The sequence below is a fragment of the Heterodontus francisci genome, chromosome 10 (genome assembly GCF_036365525.1).
Source record: "Heterodontus francisci isolate sHetFra1 chromosome 10, sHetFra1.hap1, whole genome shotgun sequence".
Classification (NCBI taxonomy): domain Eukaryota; kingdom Metazoa; phylum Chordata; class Chondrichthyes; order Heterodontiformes; family Heterodontidae; genus Heterodontus; species Heterodontus francisci.
In genome coordinates, this window is record NC_090380.1 from 35,690,833 (window position 1) to 35,709,608 (window position 18,776).

At 42.5% G+C, this 18,776-nt stretch overlaps 1 protein-coding gene across 1 annotated transcript in view; it reads right to left on the reverse strand.

Annotated features, from left to right (window-relative positions):
• map3k15 (mitogen-activated protein kinase kinase kinase 15) overlaps positions 1-18,776 on the reverse strand; it is a 197,411-nt gene that overhangs the window by 128,116 nt on the left and 50,519 nt on the right. Inside the window, exons 4-6 of the mRNA XM_068039951.1 lie at positions 14,509-14,677; positions 12,847-12,953; positions 384-554 (exon numbers count right to left, since the gene is read on the reverse strand). Of these exons, the coding sequence (XP_067896052.1) occupies positions 384-554; positions 12,847-12,953; positions 14,509-14,677 (447 nt within the window). The remainder of the gene's footprint in view (positions 1-383; positions 555-12,846; positions 12,954-14,508; positions 14,678-18,776) is intronic.

The window sequence follows — 18,776 nt, forward strand, 5'->3', positions numbered from 1 at the left end:
TCACACAGAGCTCGTTTCCAGGCCTGTGTAGTGTGGAAGATTGAATTTGCTGTATGTTCCATTCTATTATTGCTTAGCAGGGATGTAGTAAAAAGAGAGTTCTCATCTAAAATCTATAAAATCATCAGCAATTTTTTATTCAGTTTCTAGATCTTAGTAAATCAAATAACAGGTGAGAATTTTTTTTCAATGTAAACGGCCAACTTTTAAAGTAAGAACATTACAGAAAATCTCTCCCTTTGTTCATTATATTCTGATTTTCCTGCCTTATGTATGTGCTACAAGTTAGAAAACAGCTCAACTGAAAAATACAAATAAGGAGGATTTCCTACTGAAAAGTTCATTACTTCTTGCTGCATTTCTAAGGACTTCAATTCTTTTACCATTCTATAGCACTGTCCCGGTTGACTATATCTTTGCAGTACGAGTCAAGAAAGAGATCTTTATAAATTCTTCCACACAAGCAGTACATGTCAGGGGCAGGCTGGTCGCATGAATCCAGGACCTCAAGCATTATACTTAAGGCTTTTTCTCTGTCACCCTGGTGATTCCTCCTGCACAGAATAAAAACAAAGAGCGCAACAGTTAGCATCAAACGAGAAAGAAAAAAAAAGACTGAAAGAAATAAAAGACTTGCATTTATATCGCCCCTTTCACCACCTCAGGACATCCCAACCTGCTTTACAGCCAATGAAGTACTTTTTGAAGTGTAGTCACTGTTGTAATGTAGGGAATATGGCAGCCAATTTGTGCACTGCAAGTTCCCACAAACAGCAATATGATAATGGCCAGATAATCTGTTTTAGTGATGTTGATTGAGGGATAAATATTGGGCAGGACACTGGGGGGAACTCCCTGCTCTTCTTCAAAATAATGCCATGGGATCTGTTATGGCCATCTGAGAGAGCAGCAGAGTATTGATTTAATATCTCATCCGAAAGACGAATGAAAGCTTTTGAAAGCTAAGTTACTTTAAGCACCTTTGTTCCTCAGATCATGCTGCATATTAGAAGAAAACTGACTTTAGGAGGCAGTGCTGAACATTGTTGTGCTGCGATAAAACCCCGTGCCCACAATAGCCCTGTGGTAAGATCCCCATTTTTCCTGCAGAAGCCACTTGGCCATATGGAGAGTAAGTAAACAGATAGTGGTTTTTAAGGCCTTGATTGGCCTGTGACGGGCAGGTGTTTCCCGCCGCTGCCACTCTGTGTAAAATTGCGGTGGAGGCGAGAGCGTGTCAGGAAGGGCCTCCCGAGCCTCCCACTCTATTTTAGGCACCTCTCCCCACGCCCCTCCCTTCCCACTACCATCCCGCTCTTTGGGGGCGGGGTGTGTAAAATTCAAGCCAATAGATCAATGTGAATAATGGTGCTATTAGTCCAGGGAGTTGATAACAAATTCTTTCTGCTTCTGATGTTTCAATCACCTCTCCTAACTCTCTCACTGTGACTCAGCATCCAATCCTATTATGTGTTTATTCTTTGCCCTTTATGAAGTGTCTTGGGAAGTTTTCTACATTAAAGATACTCTATAAAGACAAATTAATATTGTCACTGAAAGGCAGGCCTCTGTAATGAATTATATAAATTCCTGTCACAAAGAAGAAGGTCAAAGTGCACGGTCATGTTGCCTCAGCTCCAAATTAACAACCTTGGCCAGTCGGCAGGCATGGAGATAGGGCAGGAAAGTGAAGTTGATGTTACAGTTCATCCATGATCTTATTGAATGGCAGAGCAGGTTCAAGGGACCATATGTCATACTCCTGCTCCTATTTCTTATATTTTTTTATGGCAACAAGGTGGATGTGTGTCTGTGGGCCTGGGGAAGCAGGCCAACAACACACTGAAAGATATAATTTCATTTGAAACTGAGAAGTAGAGGCCCAACTCAAATTGTGTGAGATACAGGGATAGGCACTGACATGTTGCACCAAAGACATTTGACAAAATTATTGACTCAGCCACGGACACAGGGGCAATTAATTTGTATATAAAGTATATAGCCAATCTCATGCCATCAAAACACAGTCCAATTTAAACAAATTTTGCCCTATAAATAAAGTAGCTAAGCATACAAACATCAATGGACAGCAGCACAACTGTATTAGCTAGCTAGCAAGAAACATAGTAGGTAATGCCAATGCAAATTACTTTTGTTGACAGAATAGAGTAAGCTACATAATTTCACAGGGTGGTAGATGGACCTTATCGGATGACCTCTGATTCACACTGTGTCAGGAGTGCAAATTCATCCAATAAACCATGAAACTCAGGGAGAGGATTGTTATTGTGGTTACTGAGGTGAGGCAGTAGAAAAATCAGTAAGAAGAAGATTGACCATTTCTTCCACTGCTGTTGTCACAAGACAATTTAATCCATGATGGTCAATGTTTGTACAACTGCTCCACCTGCTTATATGTGTCTGAAGACAGGGCAACCAACAAAAGGGCAGTGACCTCCAAATCAGGAGAATTTTATTGGAAGAAGCAGATAGCACTTCAGAAGAATCATGTAAAATAGAAAAGCAGAGTGAGCCAGGAAGGGACAGAGAGATTAACAGTAGGTAGTCAAGTCCAGTTAACTCATCTTGACAGGCTGTTAAACTACGTCCTGGATTCTAAAATACAGAAACAACAGAATATCTCATGGACAAAATGTCATTTGCTCACCAAAGCTAATGACAAAATTAAATAAACACAATTACAAATAAAGAGCCCCCTTCAATTCCTCCAATAAAGCGATTCTCCTAAATTCATTTATGTCTATATCTCAGTCTGTTGATTCTGATTCAGCTATGACAAGATAATTATTAACAAAAAGCTTTTCTGCAAAAAGTTGAGCGGTTATTACTGCATGTATTATTCAGTTACACAATGTTTAGTCACTATCTGTAAGACTGCATTTATGTCCAAGCCAAATCTATTATCTGTTAGCAAAGGCACACTTTTAACGAAACATAATTAAATGATACAGACAACTTTCAAATGACATTGGCCAGTCAGGTTTTCTGCCCTCAAACTAGATAGTAAATGATGCACATTGCAATTACTGATCTTCGACATACTTGTAAAGCTTGTCCTTTAATCCAAGTTGCAGCAACAACAAAAAATCAGTTCATGACTGTTTCTAATACAGTAATTGAAACATAATAAATTTTTACTATGTCTTCGCCGACAGTTTTTAAAATTACAAATGCAGCAGAGATTTTGTTAAGGAATCGTAGACAGTTCATCATAACCTAGCAGCTAGGTTATTTTAAAGCACAAAGTTAAAGGCTTGAAGCAGGGGTGTCGAATATTTCATGTGGGGGAAAGATAAAGGCATTAAAAATTTATCTTAGTATTAATCAAAACAACAAAGGTGCATTTTTGTGAAGAAGCTTTAAATGAGAAGACAAAATTATTGACTTACTTTCTGGTCACTATGTTGGACACAGCTTTAATGAGATACATGGAATTGTTTTGCTTGCAGAAGTAGTGAATGCTTGCCTGCACACTTCTTGTAGCCATGCAGAACATTCTAGATAGACATCCATCTGTCAGGAGTAATCTTGATTGTGCTCTCCCCCACCTCTTTCTCTGTGTCTATCTGTCACTCTTTGTTTCCCTCTCTTCCCCTCCCTCTTTGTGTTCCCCCTATCTGTGTTGTCTCCCCCTTTCTGTCTCCCCCCCTCGCTCTCTGCCCCATTTCTCTGTCTGTCTGTCTCTCTCTCTCTCTCCCTGCCCCCTCTCTCTTTCTGCTCCTCTCTCTCTTTGCCCCCTCTCACTCTCTGCCCCCCTCTCTTTGCTCCCTCCTCTCTGTCTCGGCCTCTCTCTCTTTCGCTGCCCCTCTCCCTCTCTTTTTTCCCATCTCTCTCTCATTGCTCCCTCTCTCTCTGCCCCCCTGTATCTCTTTCCCTCTCCCTCTCCCCCTCTCTCTTTCCCTCTCCTTGACAGTTGCAGAGAGTCGGAACTCTCAAATTTGTGGTTGGTCAGTTTTTAAAAAAATCACAGCCGTCAGTTTCACAGCTGACTGGTGCTTAGACCAGAGACAGCGGCAACCGAACCTTAGACAAGTTCATGGTTTTCGGCCAGCTTTTAAAAAAAAATCAGAACCCATCGGCTATGAAACTGACGGCTGCAATTTTTTCAAAAAAACAGTCTGGTCTGGGAGAATAAGCCCATGGGAAATTTCTCATCCTGAAATTACCAGTCTTGTTAAAGTCAAAATGTTTACCACGCACACTGATATCTGTGTACAGACACATTGCCAACCCCTGGTGACATACTCAGCACATACAAACATACGAATTAGGAGCAGAAGTAGGCCATTCTGCCCCTCGAGCCTGCTCCGCCATTCAATAAGATTATGGCTGATCTGTTTGTGTTTCGAATACCACACTCCCATCTACCCCCGAGAACCTTTGATTCCCTTGCCTAACAAGAATCTATCTACGTCCGCCTTAAAAACATTCAATGACACCGCCTCCACCACCTTCGGAGGCAGAGAGTTCCAAAGTCACACAACCCTCAGAGAATAACATTTCTCCTCATCTCTGTCCTAAAAGGGGGACCCCCAATTTTATAACAGTGACCCCTATTTCTGGACTCACCCAGCTGTATAAGGAAAGCACTGCTGTGTAAAATGCTGTATCCCTCACGTGGATGTGTAGTGCTCACAACTGCATCAGTCAACAACTCTCAAACCGCAAGGGCTGCTATAAGTCAAAACCAAAATGCCGTAATTACTCAGACTGCCATGCATTGTGAATGCGAAACAGTGTCTGACAACAGAAGTGCTAGTGCCAAAAATGACCAGGAATGTCAACCCCACTGTCTCATAAATCAGGAGACAAACTCTTAAAAAATCAAGAGGTTTATTATCAAAGTCACGTGTTGCTATTTTTTCAAACATAAACCAAGATAGAGTGATGGTTGGTTCACAAACCTCATTCATGGGCTAATTGACTTCCAGCAGGTCAGAGTTCTTTACAAAAACTATATTACTCCTCCCATTTGGGTGTAATGAGGCCTAATTTCAGGGACAAATATCCTGTGTCCCAAGCTCCTTACGAACATCCGATTCGAGATTGAGGCCGGGCATTTGTCAGGCGTCCAGAGTGGCTGCCTAAGATGGGCTTTGGCTCCTTGAATAGACTAATGAGGGACCTAACACCTGGGAAAACTGGGGTGCCCAAATATCAGGCCTGTTGGATGGTTCAGTATCTCCCTTTCATGAGGGTCTTCCCCCGTTGCGGGTAAATGGGGGTCTCTCTCGAAAGGCTCAGTAATCTCCTTCGATCAATTTGAGAGAATTGGGATGTCTGAATGACTTAATCAGCAAGTTCATTAAAGAGATCTCATCATAGGTTCCTGACTTCATGCTTGTAAGATCATTTGTGGAATCAGTGCACTTATCTATTACATAAATAGGTACCAAAATCTATGTAATTTTTCACATTGGCAGAAAGGGTGAACCATTCATCCAGTCTTGTACAAATTGGATCACATAAGCTCCTTCCCAGAGAAGTTCCTGAAAATACTTAGACACATTGGCAACCAATCAGAAATCTATCTCATTTTGAATCAGGAGAATGTCCACATATTTAAAAAAAAAATTTTTAAAAAAACAAATTCATGCCTTTTTGTTTTAGTAACATGCATTCCCAGTGATTCCCTAAGGGGCAGCTATTGCCACTGTAGCTTAGTATGCAAAGTTAGGGTTGAGAAGATTCATATCCCTGACCAATACAAAGATGCTAATGCAAAACGAATTGTCTGATGTTTGCTTACATGGATTATTTAACAAATGTTGGGGAATACAGGGCTGACGTTCCCCTCAATTACTGCTTCTTTTCAGCTAGTTTCTGGATGGATAGATAGAAATGACAAGTGTGAGGGGTAACCATTCATGAAAGTTATTTAACTGTCATCTGTATCCCCTTAATCTGAAAAAAATCTGTTAAACTTACTTCTTATAATTGTCATTTTGTGAGGGTGAAGTCAAATAGATTACTCCCTCATTTGGTTACTTCACCACTTGACACAGGACCAGTCTGCTGGCTAGTGTTTCAACTCAGTCAGTGGTGGACCCTACCTAAAGGAAAGTCTGTGCCTTTTCTTCTTTCAATAGTCCTCAACATTAAGGAGCACTGCTTTGTCAGTTGAGGGGAGGTATGGTTGGTGATAGTCAGCAGGAGATTTCCTTGCCCCCGTTTAAGCTAAAGCTATGAGACTTTAGATTCTCAACTAAATGTTGAGCACTCTTAGTGCCAAGCCCACCCAATTGTATATCACTGCATCCCCACATCTGTTGAGTCTATTCTGCTGGTGGGGCAGGAAATACCCAGGGGTTGGAAGAACCAGGGATGCCAGCTCATAGATATGACTCTGTGATTATAACTACATCAGGTACGTGTACTCTTCCAATTTGGGCACTGGTCAGATGCTGGTGAGCAGAACATTTTCTGCCGAGTTTTGTCCTGATCCAATACATGAGTCAATGCCAATAGGACTGTTCGATATTCCTCTTAAGATTCTGATCAGTAATAATCATTGACAACTGAGTGGCTTGTGAATCCACTTCAGAAGACATTAACAGATCAAAGGAGAGAAATTCAACTCATGGCCATCTGTGTTTGACCTGAAAAACTGGTAGGCAGGTGTTAATAATTAGGGCCAGGATATTGTTGAGCTCCCGATAGAGTCATCGAGAGATACAGCACTGAAACAGGCCCTTTGGCCCACTGAGTCTGTGCTGACCATCAACCACCCATTTATACTAATCCTACCTTAATCCCATTTCCCTCTCACATCCCCACCTTCCCTCAATTCTCCCACCACCTACCTACACTAGGGACAATTTAAAATGGCTAATTTACCCATCAACCCACAAGGCTTTGGCATGTGGAAGGAAACCGGAGCACCCGGAGGAAACCCACACGGTCACAGGGAGAACTTGCATACTCCGCACAGGCAGTACCCAGAACTGAACCCAGGTCACTGGAGCTGTGAGGCTGCGGTGCTAACCACTGTGCCACTCTTTGGAACTTGGAATTCTGATGAAGGGTCACTGACCTGAAACGTTAACTCTGCTTCTCTCTCCACAGATGTTGCCAGACCTGCTGAGTATTTCCAGCATTTCTTGTTTGTATTTACAGTGTCGTGGGTAGTTGTATGCGGTTCAATTCGGTAGTTTGTGCAGGTCTGGCAGCGCTTTAAAAATGGCGCCAGCGCATATGCAGAAGCAGCTTACACCATTCACATCATTGCTAAGGCCATCCCCGCCACATGATTGGGGGTGGCGGCCCGCCCTGCATCTTTAACTGTGTCACTATGTGATAGATCACGCTGGTGTTGTGGCACGTGGTCCAAGAGTGCAGGCCACCATTTTTTTCCCACCACCGTTCTTGGCGGGGGTGGGGAAGAATAAAATTCAGCCACGGGGTGGTGGGGAGGAGCACCATGGTCACTTCATTGACACCCAAGTCCCAGCTGAAACCATATTGATGTAGTCTCGTAAATGGGCCATCAACCTGTCAGAAACATGTATAAGGCTCCTTTTCTATGCAAGTCGGTGTTTTACGTCAGTTGTAGGCCCCAATGCAAAATTCTAGTATAAATAGGTGGAGTTTGTACTGAACAAGCTCTGTCCAGTTGTACTACGTATACAGCAGCTTAATCAGTGATCCTTAGAGGGACTGCTGGTGGCTCTTCCAAAAGTTGGCACAAAACTTTTTCAAAGTTATATTTTGTGGAGCCACAAAGAGCAGTGGCTCTCCCAGCTCCACAACAATACTTCAGGCTGTTGCTGACTTAGGCACATTGTCCATTCATGCCCTCCACACCCCCCCCCCACCCCCATCCCTGAATAATTTCACCTCCTCATCTCTGAATCTAACTGTGGGCCAGCTCAGCATCAGAGCTGGTAAGACCAGCAGCTGCAATGGAAGGCCCTTTTGGCACCAGGGTTTACCACTTCCATGAGGCCTGATGTCAAATTTGGTTTAGCCTCAGCCTGGCATGGGCTGCCCACAGAATACTCACTCCACTGCTCATTTTGGGCCGAAGTCAAATTTTCCCCCTAAGATTCAGCCAGATATTGTCGAACTGGATTTTCCTGTAATCCAACCTGAGTAGAGGTGTTAGGTGCCCTTTCCCAAAGGACAGCAGTGAACCAGTTCTGTTTTTACAGACATCCAATATCTTTGATGGTCATTTATTCCTGATTCCAGATAGCAATTTATTGATGAGAAAGCAGTAAGTTAGATTTTGCAGAAAGGGAGAGTTTAACTGAACAAAATGTGAAGCTTCCTGCCAGCAAAAGCCACGACAATGTATTCGTATCTATTACTGATTAATAAAAGTGAATGATTAACAGTTAATACCACTCGTCATAATAGAAATATTAGGAACAGGAGTAGACCATTCAATCCCTGCTTCACTATTCAACTAGATCATGGCTGATAGGCACCTCAAATCAATTTTTCCACCTTAGCTCCATATTCCTGGATACCCTTACCGAACAAAAATCTATCAATCTCAGTCTTGAAAGCCCCAGTTGTCCCTCAGCATCCATAGCCTTTTGGAGGAGAGAGTTCCAGATATCTATTACTCTTTGGATGAAAAAGTGCTTCTAATTTTGCTCCTGAATGGCCTAATTCCAATTTTAAGATTCTGTTGCCTTGTACTGGTTTCTCTCACTACAGGAAATAGTTTTTCCGTATACCTTATCAAATCTTCTTAACATTTTAAACATCTCTCATAGAAATCAGCTCCCAATTAACTGAATGGTTGTGACCCATTCAGCCCAGGAAGGCTTTCTGTTCACTCTCTGGTCAGAGCCTGCTATAGTGTTTGATTGATCTGGGCTTGATTGTATTAGTCTGTCCACTGATCTGAATTGCATAAGCCTATGGGTGGAGCTGAAGAAGTTGAAACTGAAACTAAAAGACACAAGCTAAAATGTTCTACTAAACAGAAGACATGTACAGAGATCTTGTAAGAGCTGAGACAGTTTAAAGTGCTGTAAATAAACTAGTTAGTGATTTAATACAAATGTGATAACTGCATTGCTCTGAAATAAATCTGATATACATATCCTGCAACCTGGCATACACAAAACAAAAATGTGGCTACGAGGATGATTCAGCAAAATGTAATGTTATCCGCTCCAGAACCATTTCTTTCAACGGTGGGAAATCCTCCCTTGTGTTGGGAGCAATGGATTTCGGGAGACCTACTTGCTCGCTACGGTGTTGGACATCCCAGATATAGCAGCGAACCATAAGAAAGCGATACTCTTACACTGTCTAGGAGCAGAAGGCCAGCATATATTCAAGCAGCTCACAGAAGATAAGTCTACGTTTCATATGGCGCTAAGTGCTCTCAAAAATACTTTGGGCAAAAGAAAAGTGATGATAGAGCGATACGCATTCCACCAGAGATTCCAGGGACATGGTGAGTCCATTAAACAATACGTGAAAGCATTGCAGCAATTGGCGGCTACATGTAAATTTGGCACAATAGTCAACGACCTAATTTGTGACCAATTAATTGAAGAGTTCAGTTACACGAATTGGGGAACGTGAAGGATGATGATTTAACCTTTGAAAAAGCCATAACCTTGGCAGTCCAGTCGAATCTGCCATGTTAGATTCGAAGAGGTTACATACACTTCGACTCAGGGTTGCAGACACAGCTTGCTCAACCGGCTTCAGTGCAAGCATCAAGGCCAAGGTGACCTCAGCAACCTCATCAAAATGTGCCCCATCATAGTCAAATCTGTGCCCAAATTGTGGAAATGCTCATCATATCACAATGCTATGTCCAGCTCGAGGAAAAAAGTGCAACTCATGTTTAAAGTGGAATCATTTTTCAAAGATGTGCAGGTCATCAAAGTAAAAGACTTAAATAAAAACAAGAAATGCTGGAATCACTCAGCAGGTCTGGCAGCATCTGTGGAAAGAGAAGCAGAGTTAACGTTTCGGGTCAGTGACTCTTCATCAGAACTCCGATGAAGGGTCACTGACCCGAAACGTTAACTCTGTTTCTCTTTCCACAGATGCTGCCAGACCTGCTGAGTGATTCCGGCATTTCTTGTTTTTATTTCAGATTTCCAGCATCCGCAGTATTTTGCTTTTAAAGAAAAAGACTTCATTGGTTCAACATGTGGGGAAGTCTCTTCCTGAGAATGAGGTACAACATGTCTTTACCATCACAAAGATTAAAGCACCAGGTCACTTTAAGGAGGGCTCAGTCGAGATCGCAGGCATCTCAGTGTCACTTCCTATCTATTTTGAGTGACAAACTCTACCATAGATATTTTTCGCAATTCTCTCACTCCTGCAACAGACACTCTTCAAGCTTATGATGACTCTGTCATTCCAGTTTCAGGGACGATCACAGTTCCAGTACGCTACAAAAATGTCAGCCTAGACAGCTTCACTTTCTATGTAGGTAAAGGCCGAAGCCCCAGACATCCCCAGACACCTCTGGAGTGTTGCCCACATCAGGGCTCAAGCGTGCCATACTTAACCATCCTACATTTACAGTGTGGAACATTTCAGTGTTAAATAATTCTAGAGGAGATGGACCACTTTCTCAAGCATCAGACCAGCTCCAGTGGGGCCCAAAGATTTCATTTTTTTCTCTTCATCTATTTGGGCCATAAGGAATACTATGGTGAAGTGACAAGGCTGCTACTGATGGACTCTAATAGGCACAGGTAATTTGCCCTGAAAATAGGGTTTCCCCAGGATGGGCAGTGGGGTGCTTAGAACTTAAATAACTGAGAAATCAACCCCAAACTGCTTACATCATGGCCATTTCCAGTTTTAATGGAGGACGGGTTGGTGGGAGCCAGGTGAATAACCTGCTCTCCTAACTTGCAGCAGTCATTTAACTATTTTATTGAGGCTACATGCTTAAAGATTTTATTTTTGTTCCAGGTTTAACACTAGTCTGCTGGCAACAGAAGGCAGGCAACAGCAACTGGATGGAAGAAGTGCCTTTCCAGCATTGCTAGTGGGCCGAGAGAAGCAGAACTGCTTCCCTGCTGACCACTCGCACAACTACCCACAAAGCTTACCCATTTCTATCCCCGTGACAAGACCCTCACAATCAGATCCCCCCATGTCTGAGTCACTTCCCTCTAATATCTGATCTCCAATCCCCAACTCCCCTCAATGTCTGACTCCATCTCCTAACATGTCTGACTCACTTCCCTCCGATGTCCGACACCGAATCGCTGATTTCCCCCTCCACTTCATGTCCAATTCCCCACAGCGGGTCCGACCCAGAGCTGCGGCCAGGAAATGGATTCAAAAAATGCAAAAGCAGCCCTGCTGTTAAATTCATCAGGATCTTTAGGAAGCCGAAACCTCCGGGTTTCCTGGCAAATAAACATGCCCCCCAAGCACCCGTTATACCATAGAAAAATTAAGGCACAGAAGGAGGCCATTCAGCCCATCGTGTCTGCGCTGGCTGAAAAAAAACTAGCCGCCCAATCTAATCCCACATTCCAGCACCTGGTCCATAGCCTTGCAGGTTACAGCACTTCAGGTGTATGTCCAGGTACCTTTTAAAGGAATTGAGGGTTTCTGCCTCCACCACCGCTCCTGGCAGTGAATTCCAGACACCCAACACCCTCTGGGTGAAAAAGGTCTTCCTCATGTCCCCTCTAATCCTTCTAATAATCACCTTAAATCTGTGCCCCTGGTAATTGACCTCTCAGTTAGGGGAAACAGGTCCTTCCCGTCTACTCTATCTAGGTCCCTCATAATTTTGTACACCTCAATTAAGTCACTCCTGTATCTCCTTTGTTCTAAGGGAAACAACCCGAGCTGATCCAATCTTTCCTCATAGCTGCAACTTTCAAGCCCTGGCAACATTCATGTAAATCTCCTCTGTACTCTCTCCAAAGCAATTATGTCCTTCCTGTAATGTGGTGACCAGAACTGTGTGCAATACTCCAGCTGTGGCCTAACTAGCGTTTTATACAGTTCCAGCATTACATCCCTGCTTTTGTATTCTATACCTCGGTCAATAAAGGAAAACATTCCATATGCCTTCTTCGCCCTCAGGGATCTGTCGACATGTACACCAAGATCTCTCACTTCTTCTACGTCTCTCCTTTCCCAATGCCACTCTGCCCCCATTACCCCTCTAAATATCTTCCCGTTTCTTGTGTATTCCCTTACTTTGTTTGCCCTTCCCAAATGCATTACCTCAGACTTGTCTGGATTGAATTCTATTTACCACTTTTCTGCCCATTCAACCAAACCATTGATATCATTCTGGAGTCTACAGCTATCCTCTTCATTATCAACTACACGGCCAATTTTTGTGTCATCAGCAAATTTCTCAATCATGCCTCCAATATTTAAGTCCAAATCATTAATATATACCACAAACATCAAGGGACCCAACACGGAGCCCTGTGGAACGCCAATGGAAACTGCTTTCTATTAGCAAAAACATCCGTCGACTACTACCCTTTGTTTCCTGTCCCTGAGCCAATTTTGGATCCAACCTGCCACATTCCCATGGGCTGTCATTTTACTGACCAGTCTGCCAGGTGGGACCTTGTCAAATGCCTTACTAAAATCCATGTAAACCACATCCACTACACTACCCTCATCAATCCTCCTCGTTACTTCCTCAAAAAACTCAGTCAAGTTAGTAAGACATGACCTTCCCTTAACAAATCCATGCTATCCCTTCTTCATTTAACTCTATCTCTCTAATCTTCTATTCCTTTCTCCCTCATGTGTTTATCTAGCTTTCCTGTAAATAATCAATCCTGAGTAAAGCTGCCACAATACAAGAGGAAACATGTTCTCCCAGCTGTCCCACAATGGTTACTGTACCTGTTCAGTGCAAATGCGTAGTGAAACTTGATGTTGTGCTGATCGGCCAGGTCACAGGTCGGCAGCACCTCTAGGGCCTCCACCAGCTTCACCATGCCATCATAATCCTGTCAGAGGAAGAGTAGAAGAACTCATTAAAATAAAAGATTGAAGGCCAAAATAAAACCTTAACATTTCTGCTGAGGTAAAATATTTTAAAAGATCAGGTTGCTTAACTAAAGTAGACTGTGAGACTCGAAGCCATAACCTTCTGACTCAAAGGTGAAAAAGCTACCAATTGAGCCATGGCTGACATCATTTAAAGATGATGGTCTGTGGTCTGAGGTCCGAGGCTAAATGACTAACTATATTACTACTGGTATTAATTCAATATCCTTCCACAGCCTCAACGCACCCTACCTCTGCAATCTCCTCCACACAATATCCCCACACAAATGCTGCGTTATTTGTCTCCATTTACTCCATTGTCAGTGGCGAAGCCTTCGGCTAGTTCAGTCATACATTTTGGAACTCACTTCCTAAACCTCCCTGGTTCTGCAACTCTATCTTCATCTTTAAAAACCTTTGAAAAACATTTTTCACCATGCTTTCTGTTAATGTTCCTAACCTCATCAGTGCTGACACAACAACAAAAATAATTTGCATTTATATAGGATTAAACATAGTTAAATATCTCAAGGTGCTATTCAGGAGCATTATCAATCAAAATTTGACACTGAACCACACAAGGAGATATTAGGGCTGATGACCATAAGTTTAATCAAAGAGGTATGTTTTAAGGAGCATCTTAAATAAAGAAAGGAGGAGGTAGAGAAGTGCAAGGAAGGAGTTCCAGAGTTGAAGGCATTGCCGACGATGGTGGAATGATTAAAATCAGGAATGAGCAAGAGCCAGAATTGGAGGACTGTAGGCATCTGTATGGCTGAAGGAGGCTAGAGTTAGAGGGAGGAGCGAGGCCATGGAGGGATTTGAAAACAAGGATGAGAATTTTAAATTTGAGGCATTGCTCAATCAGGAGCCATTGTAAGTCAGCAAGTACAAGGGTGATGGTGAACAGAACTTGCCGTGAGTTAGGACAGGGGCAGCAGAATTTTGCATGAGCTTAAGTTTATAGAAGGTGAAAGATGGAAGGCCAGGAGTGTATTGGAATAGTCAAGAGGTAACAAAGGCATGGGTGAGGGTTGTAGTATAAGGACATGTAAGGGTTAATGTTGCAAACAGTGATAGCAACCCCTTCCACTGTAAGGATGATGATGTAATAGTCACATGGTAATAGGCTTGGGGGAAGAAGCGGTAGCAGCACGAAGCATACTAGCTAAGGAGGCTTAAGCAGAATGTAAATAGTAATATGTATATATAATAAAGAGTTATCAGTTGACCGACTATCTACAATGTCCGAGCTAAGCTACAACAACATGCAACAAGGGTTCAGCAACAGATGAACGGAGGCCGGGCAGAGTTGGGAAATGATACGGCTTAGCTTTCATTGCACCTATTTGTTAAGTAACTTGGGAAGTTTTTGATATAAAAGTGCTATACAAATGCAATTTGTTGTTGGCCCATTGTAGTGCATGCTCCTTTACTTTTTCTCAGTAAAACTTCCATGTAGTTTATGAAGAACAGCATCAAACATCTCTTCCAGCACATTTCCCTTCTCTGTACCTGGATGTCCCTGTATGAGAAAAGTAGGTTTGTGATGATGTCAGGCGTGACGACCTCGGTACTTTCTATACGCTGCTTAATGCCAGAGAGCTGTTTGGCAAGCTCTTCTCCTTGGTACTTCTCCCTCACTTTTCTAATGTCATTCAGCAGACTATCCTTGAAATATGTGCTGTGAACACAACAACAAAAAGATTACGCTTTTAAGGTATGAAAGGAGATGTGTGGCAAGCCAAAACATCAACAAGCAACTAAGATTATGTTGCAGCAAAAACAGAAAATGTGACATGAGGTTGAAATTGTAAATATTAATCTATTTTACCTATTTGTTTGGTATAATTTCCATAATGGTGTTCCTAAATCAGTACAAATTATGACTGCAGGCAGTTGCAAAAAGTCCCATTATAATGAGCAGATTGGACAAGCTGGCTACCAATTTAAATGTTGAGAGAGTAGAGAAAGCAATGGATTGAGAAACAGAATGGCATGTGTAAAAGGTAGCCACTGTTGCACAGTCTTATTTTTGGGCAAACTTTTGAAGGATTATCATTTTTAATCCAAGACTTTATTCACTGGGGTTTTACCCCAGTTTTGAGAAAATGGCTGTGAAAAGGACCCTGTTTAAAACACAAGTACCAAAGGACAGGCTGTTGGTCTCAGACCAGAAAGGACAAGCTTTTCAAATGTTAAACCAAAACCCACCCAACAGAGACATTGCTTTCTGCTCTCAGCCAGCCACCCACCTCATCACTGGCTCCAAGCTGGCTAAGGAGACAAGGAAATCCACCGGTTGATATAATCAAGTCAATCGGACTGGACAACAGAACCCATCAGAAACAGTTCACACTTCGTATAGTACTCAACTAGATGACACAAGACCAGCAGTCCCCCACACCCCCCCACCTCCCACCCCCGAAACCAGCTAGACGAGAGACAGGAAAATACTACACATTCAAAACAAAGCTTTCTCTCCAGGGACCAATCAAAGCATTTTCCACCATCTGACAAGAGCAGTCAGAAAACAAGGGAACATGCGGGTTTGGCAGAAAAAGACCACTGAAACAGTGGAACTGAAGCAGCCTGGAGGAAGGGGAGGAGGGTTGAACAGTTGATGTCAAATGGACACCAGCCATACAGCTCTACAAGACAGAAGATCAGAGCATGCTGCTCTCTCTACAATCAGGACCAAAGAAAGTCACATGCCCTAAGAAACAGGTACAGCCTCCAAGGACTGTGATCATAGAAGACACGATCCGGCAGCCAAATTCAGCAGGGTGAGCATTTCATCCGCAGCCTGCAGAATACTCAACTCACAGCCACGTGGAGAGTTACCTCTGCATGTCCTGACCAAACCTTAGAAAAGGGGGTTAGTGTAGTGTTGGGAGTTAACCGACCGTGAGTAAGGGAACAAGAAGTCCAAGGGGAAGTAATCTATTTGTTGCTAGCATCGGTTTTGTCATATTGAGATTCGCTGTACATATTAAACATATTTTTATTATTCGAAATCTGAAACCTGTGTCGATTGCATTATTCATCATCCTTCAGTGTGATTCAGAAGGGTAAGCCTAGACCTTCGACTGTAAATAAGTGGGTTCGGTCGTGACCAGCAAGGCTGAACGACCGGAAACACCCTACACGTTTGAAAATTTTCGAAAATGCAGCCGCAACACCACAAAAGTCTTTTAAACGAAAATCTATCTTTCCAGATACTTCTGTGCCTCATGAAACCTTTAGATCAATTTTTATTTTCCAAAAAACAAACATCTAGCCTTGTCTAATTTTGGACTTGGCAGCAACTGCTGCATTGGTAAAGTGGGAGAGAGACTTTTTTTTAATTCAGCTTAGCTCAACCATATCACAATTATTAAAACTGCAAGTAATTCTCGCAAAATGGAGCACAAAGATGCTGTGGAGGTGGACAAGATGAATTTTTAGATCTAAAATACTAGTCGATTTTTATTTGTACACCAGAGCTTTTTGGTTTGCTTTTTTAAAATTTCTTCTCTAAGTTTTTCTGGTATTTTCCAAGTAAATTCTAAGTGCGGATCAAAATATTCACTTCAGCTGAAACTAAATGGTTCACTGGAATTTTCACACATCAGCAATGAGAACATTCCACACATTTAGTTTGCCAGGTCCAGCCTGGTTCAGTTTGGTCCAACTTGTTTCTGTTGGTGTCACTCACACCTGCTGAATTCAGTTGTTGACTGAAGCTCCATCCCAGAACATTAGCACATTGTTTAGGCTGATACTTGAGTACAGTTCTGAAGGAGTGCTGTATTGTTGGAGGTGTCCTTCTGATAAGATATAAAACTGAGGTCCAATTTGCAGTCCCATAATGAAGAGCATTTCTCCTGACTGATATTCCTCTCTCAGCAAACCAGCACCAATTAGGTGATCATTCATCTGATTGTTGTCTGTGGGACTTCATTAACTCTCCTCTTACACTTTCATAAGCAGCACAACACACTCCATCAGACTTCTGCACACCCTCAATTCCAGATATACTTTCTTTCCCAGGCTTCTCAGTCCCTAACTCCAGATCTGAAACAAGCCATTCTCTGACCTGAATCCTCAAACAAGATTACAACTTCCGAGAGCCAACGTGTAGAGGGTATTCTAAAAACTATAAAGGGATGTCATTCTCTCCACCACATACGGCCTTCCCATCTCAAAACACTTCTCCATGGCCTACATCCTTCTCGTCTATGGTCCTCTTCAGTGGCCCACACTCGCTCACACAGCAGTGCAAACATAGGGAGGGTGATGGGGGCATAAAATCATAAAAGCACAGATAAAACAAGGAAGAGAGAGAAAGAATTTGCATCTTTTTAGGACCTCTCAAAATGCTTTACAGCCAATGAAGTGCTTTTGACGTGTACTTAATGTTGTAATGTTTTGCGCACAGGGACTTGCATTTGCCCCTGTCTCCCTCCACAGTGCTACAGTCTCACCCCATCCCTACATTTATTGACCCCCAATCTCCAGCCCTCAAAAGCTCAGAATGACACTGGAGAAGGTATGGCATTACCTATAGGCATACTTCTTTGTACCATCTTATGGACAAGGAGGAAGAACAACAGTGCATGGAGACAAAGATAATAAGGGAACATAACAGAAGACACTGGCTCACGAACTTCTACCCTCAACAGTATATCTATAGGCAGCATAGATCCTTCAAAGACCTCCTGAAGGGGCTCTATGTTTGAAGGGTGTAATTGTCAAAAGCTGCTACTGATATTTGTGCAACCTTCTTTGCAAAGATCTTCAACCGTGTTCCACTGCTACAACAGCTCTGCCTGTCGCCAAGAAAATGACCACCGTCCTGAATTATTTTGGCATCAAGGTGCCATAATGGATCTCGCAACATTACCCCAGAGTCTCTCCCTCCTGTCTCACCCACTTCTTTTGTTACCCAACAGTCAGTCCCTCTTGTTCTTCATTTCTCTCACGAGGACATTCAGGTCTTCCTGACAAATTCACAGCCTTCTGGTGAGATGCTGCCCTGTTATGGTGTCCCATGGGCATTGCTGATCTATGAATATTTTAATTCTGGCAAAAGGCACTTCAGATGAGGTGGATGATGACCCAAGTGGATAAAATGCAAATAGGCGAAGTAACTAATCTTTGGGCCATTTCTGCAATGGTTTCCTGGGGCCTAAGCACCTCACTACCTTTTCACAATGCAATTACACCACTTCATATGAAAATTAACTTATGCAGAAAACTAACATACAACTTCCGCTGCTGTTGATCAGTATAGCTTAATGGCTCCACAGACACTGAAGAAATTCAACACCATCTCATTTTTAAAAAAAGTTTCTGATCCATGTGCCATTCCTAGAATCTATGTATATATCTGCCAGTCAATGCTGTTGATTAATTTCCTATTCAAGTTTTGTAGCAGTAGGTAAAAATGCGTTTTAAAATGTGTATATTAGATAATAACTAAAGCAAATGTTTACATGTTATTTTGATCCTGCGAACTGAGTCATTAGACAACCCACTTCATATTTACCTTCCTCTCAACACCATGTTTGAAGCAGAAGATGCAAAGGGACTGCAGGATGATAAAACTATCAAAGTTATTTTAAAGGAAATTGTACAATCATAGAATCAAAGAAGTCCATTCAGCCCATCTTGCCTGTGTCGCCTCTTTGAAACAGCTATGCAATTTGCCCCATTATCCTGCTCTTTCCTATGGCTCTGCAAATTTCTTCGTTTCAAGTATACAGCTTCCTTTTGAAATGTGATATTGATAGTGCTTCCAC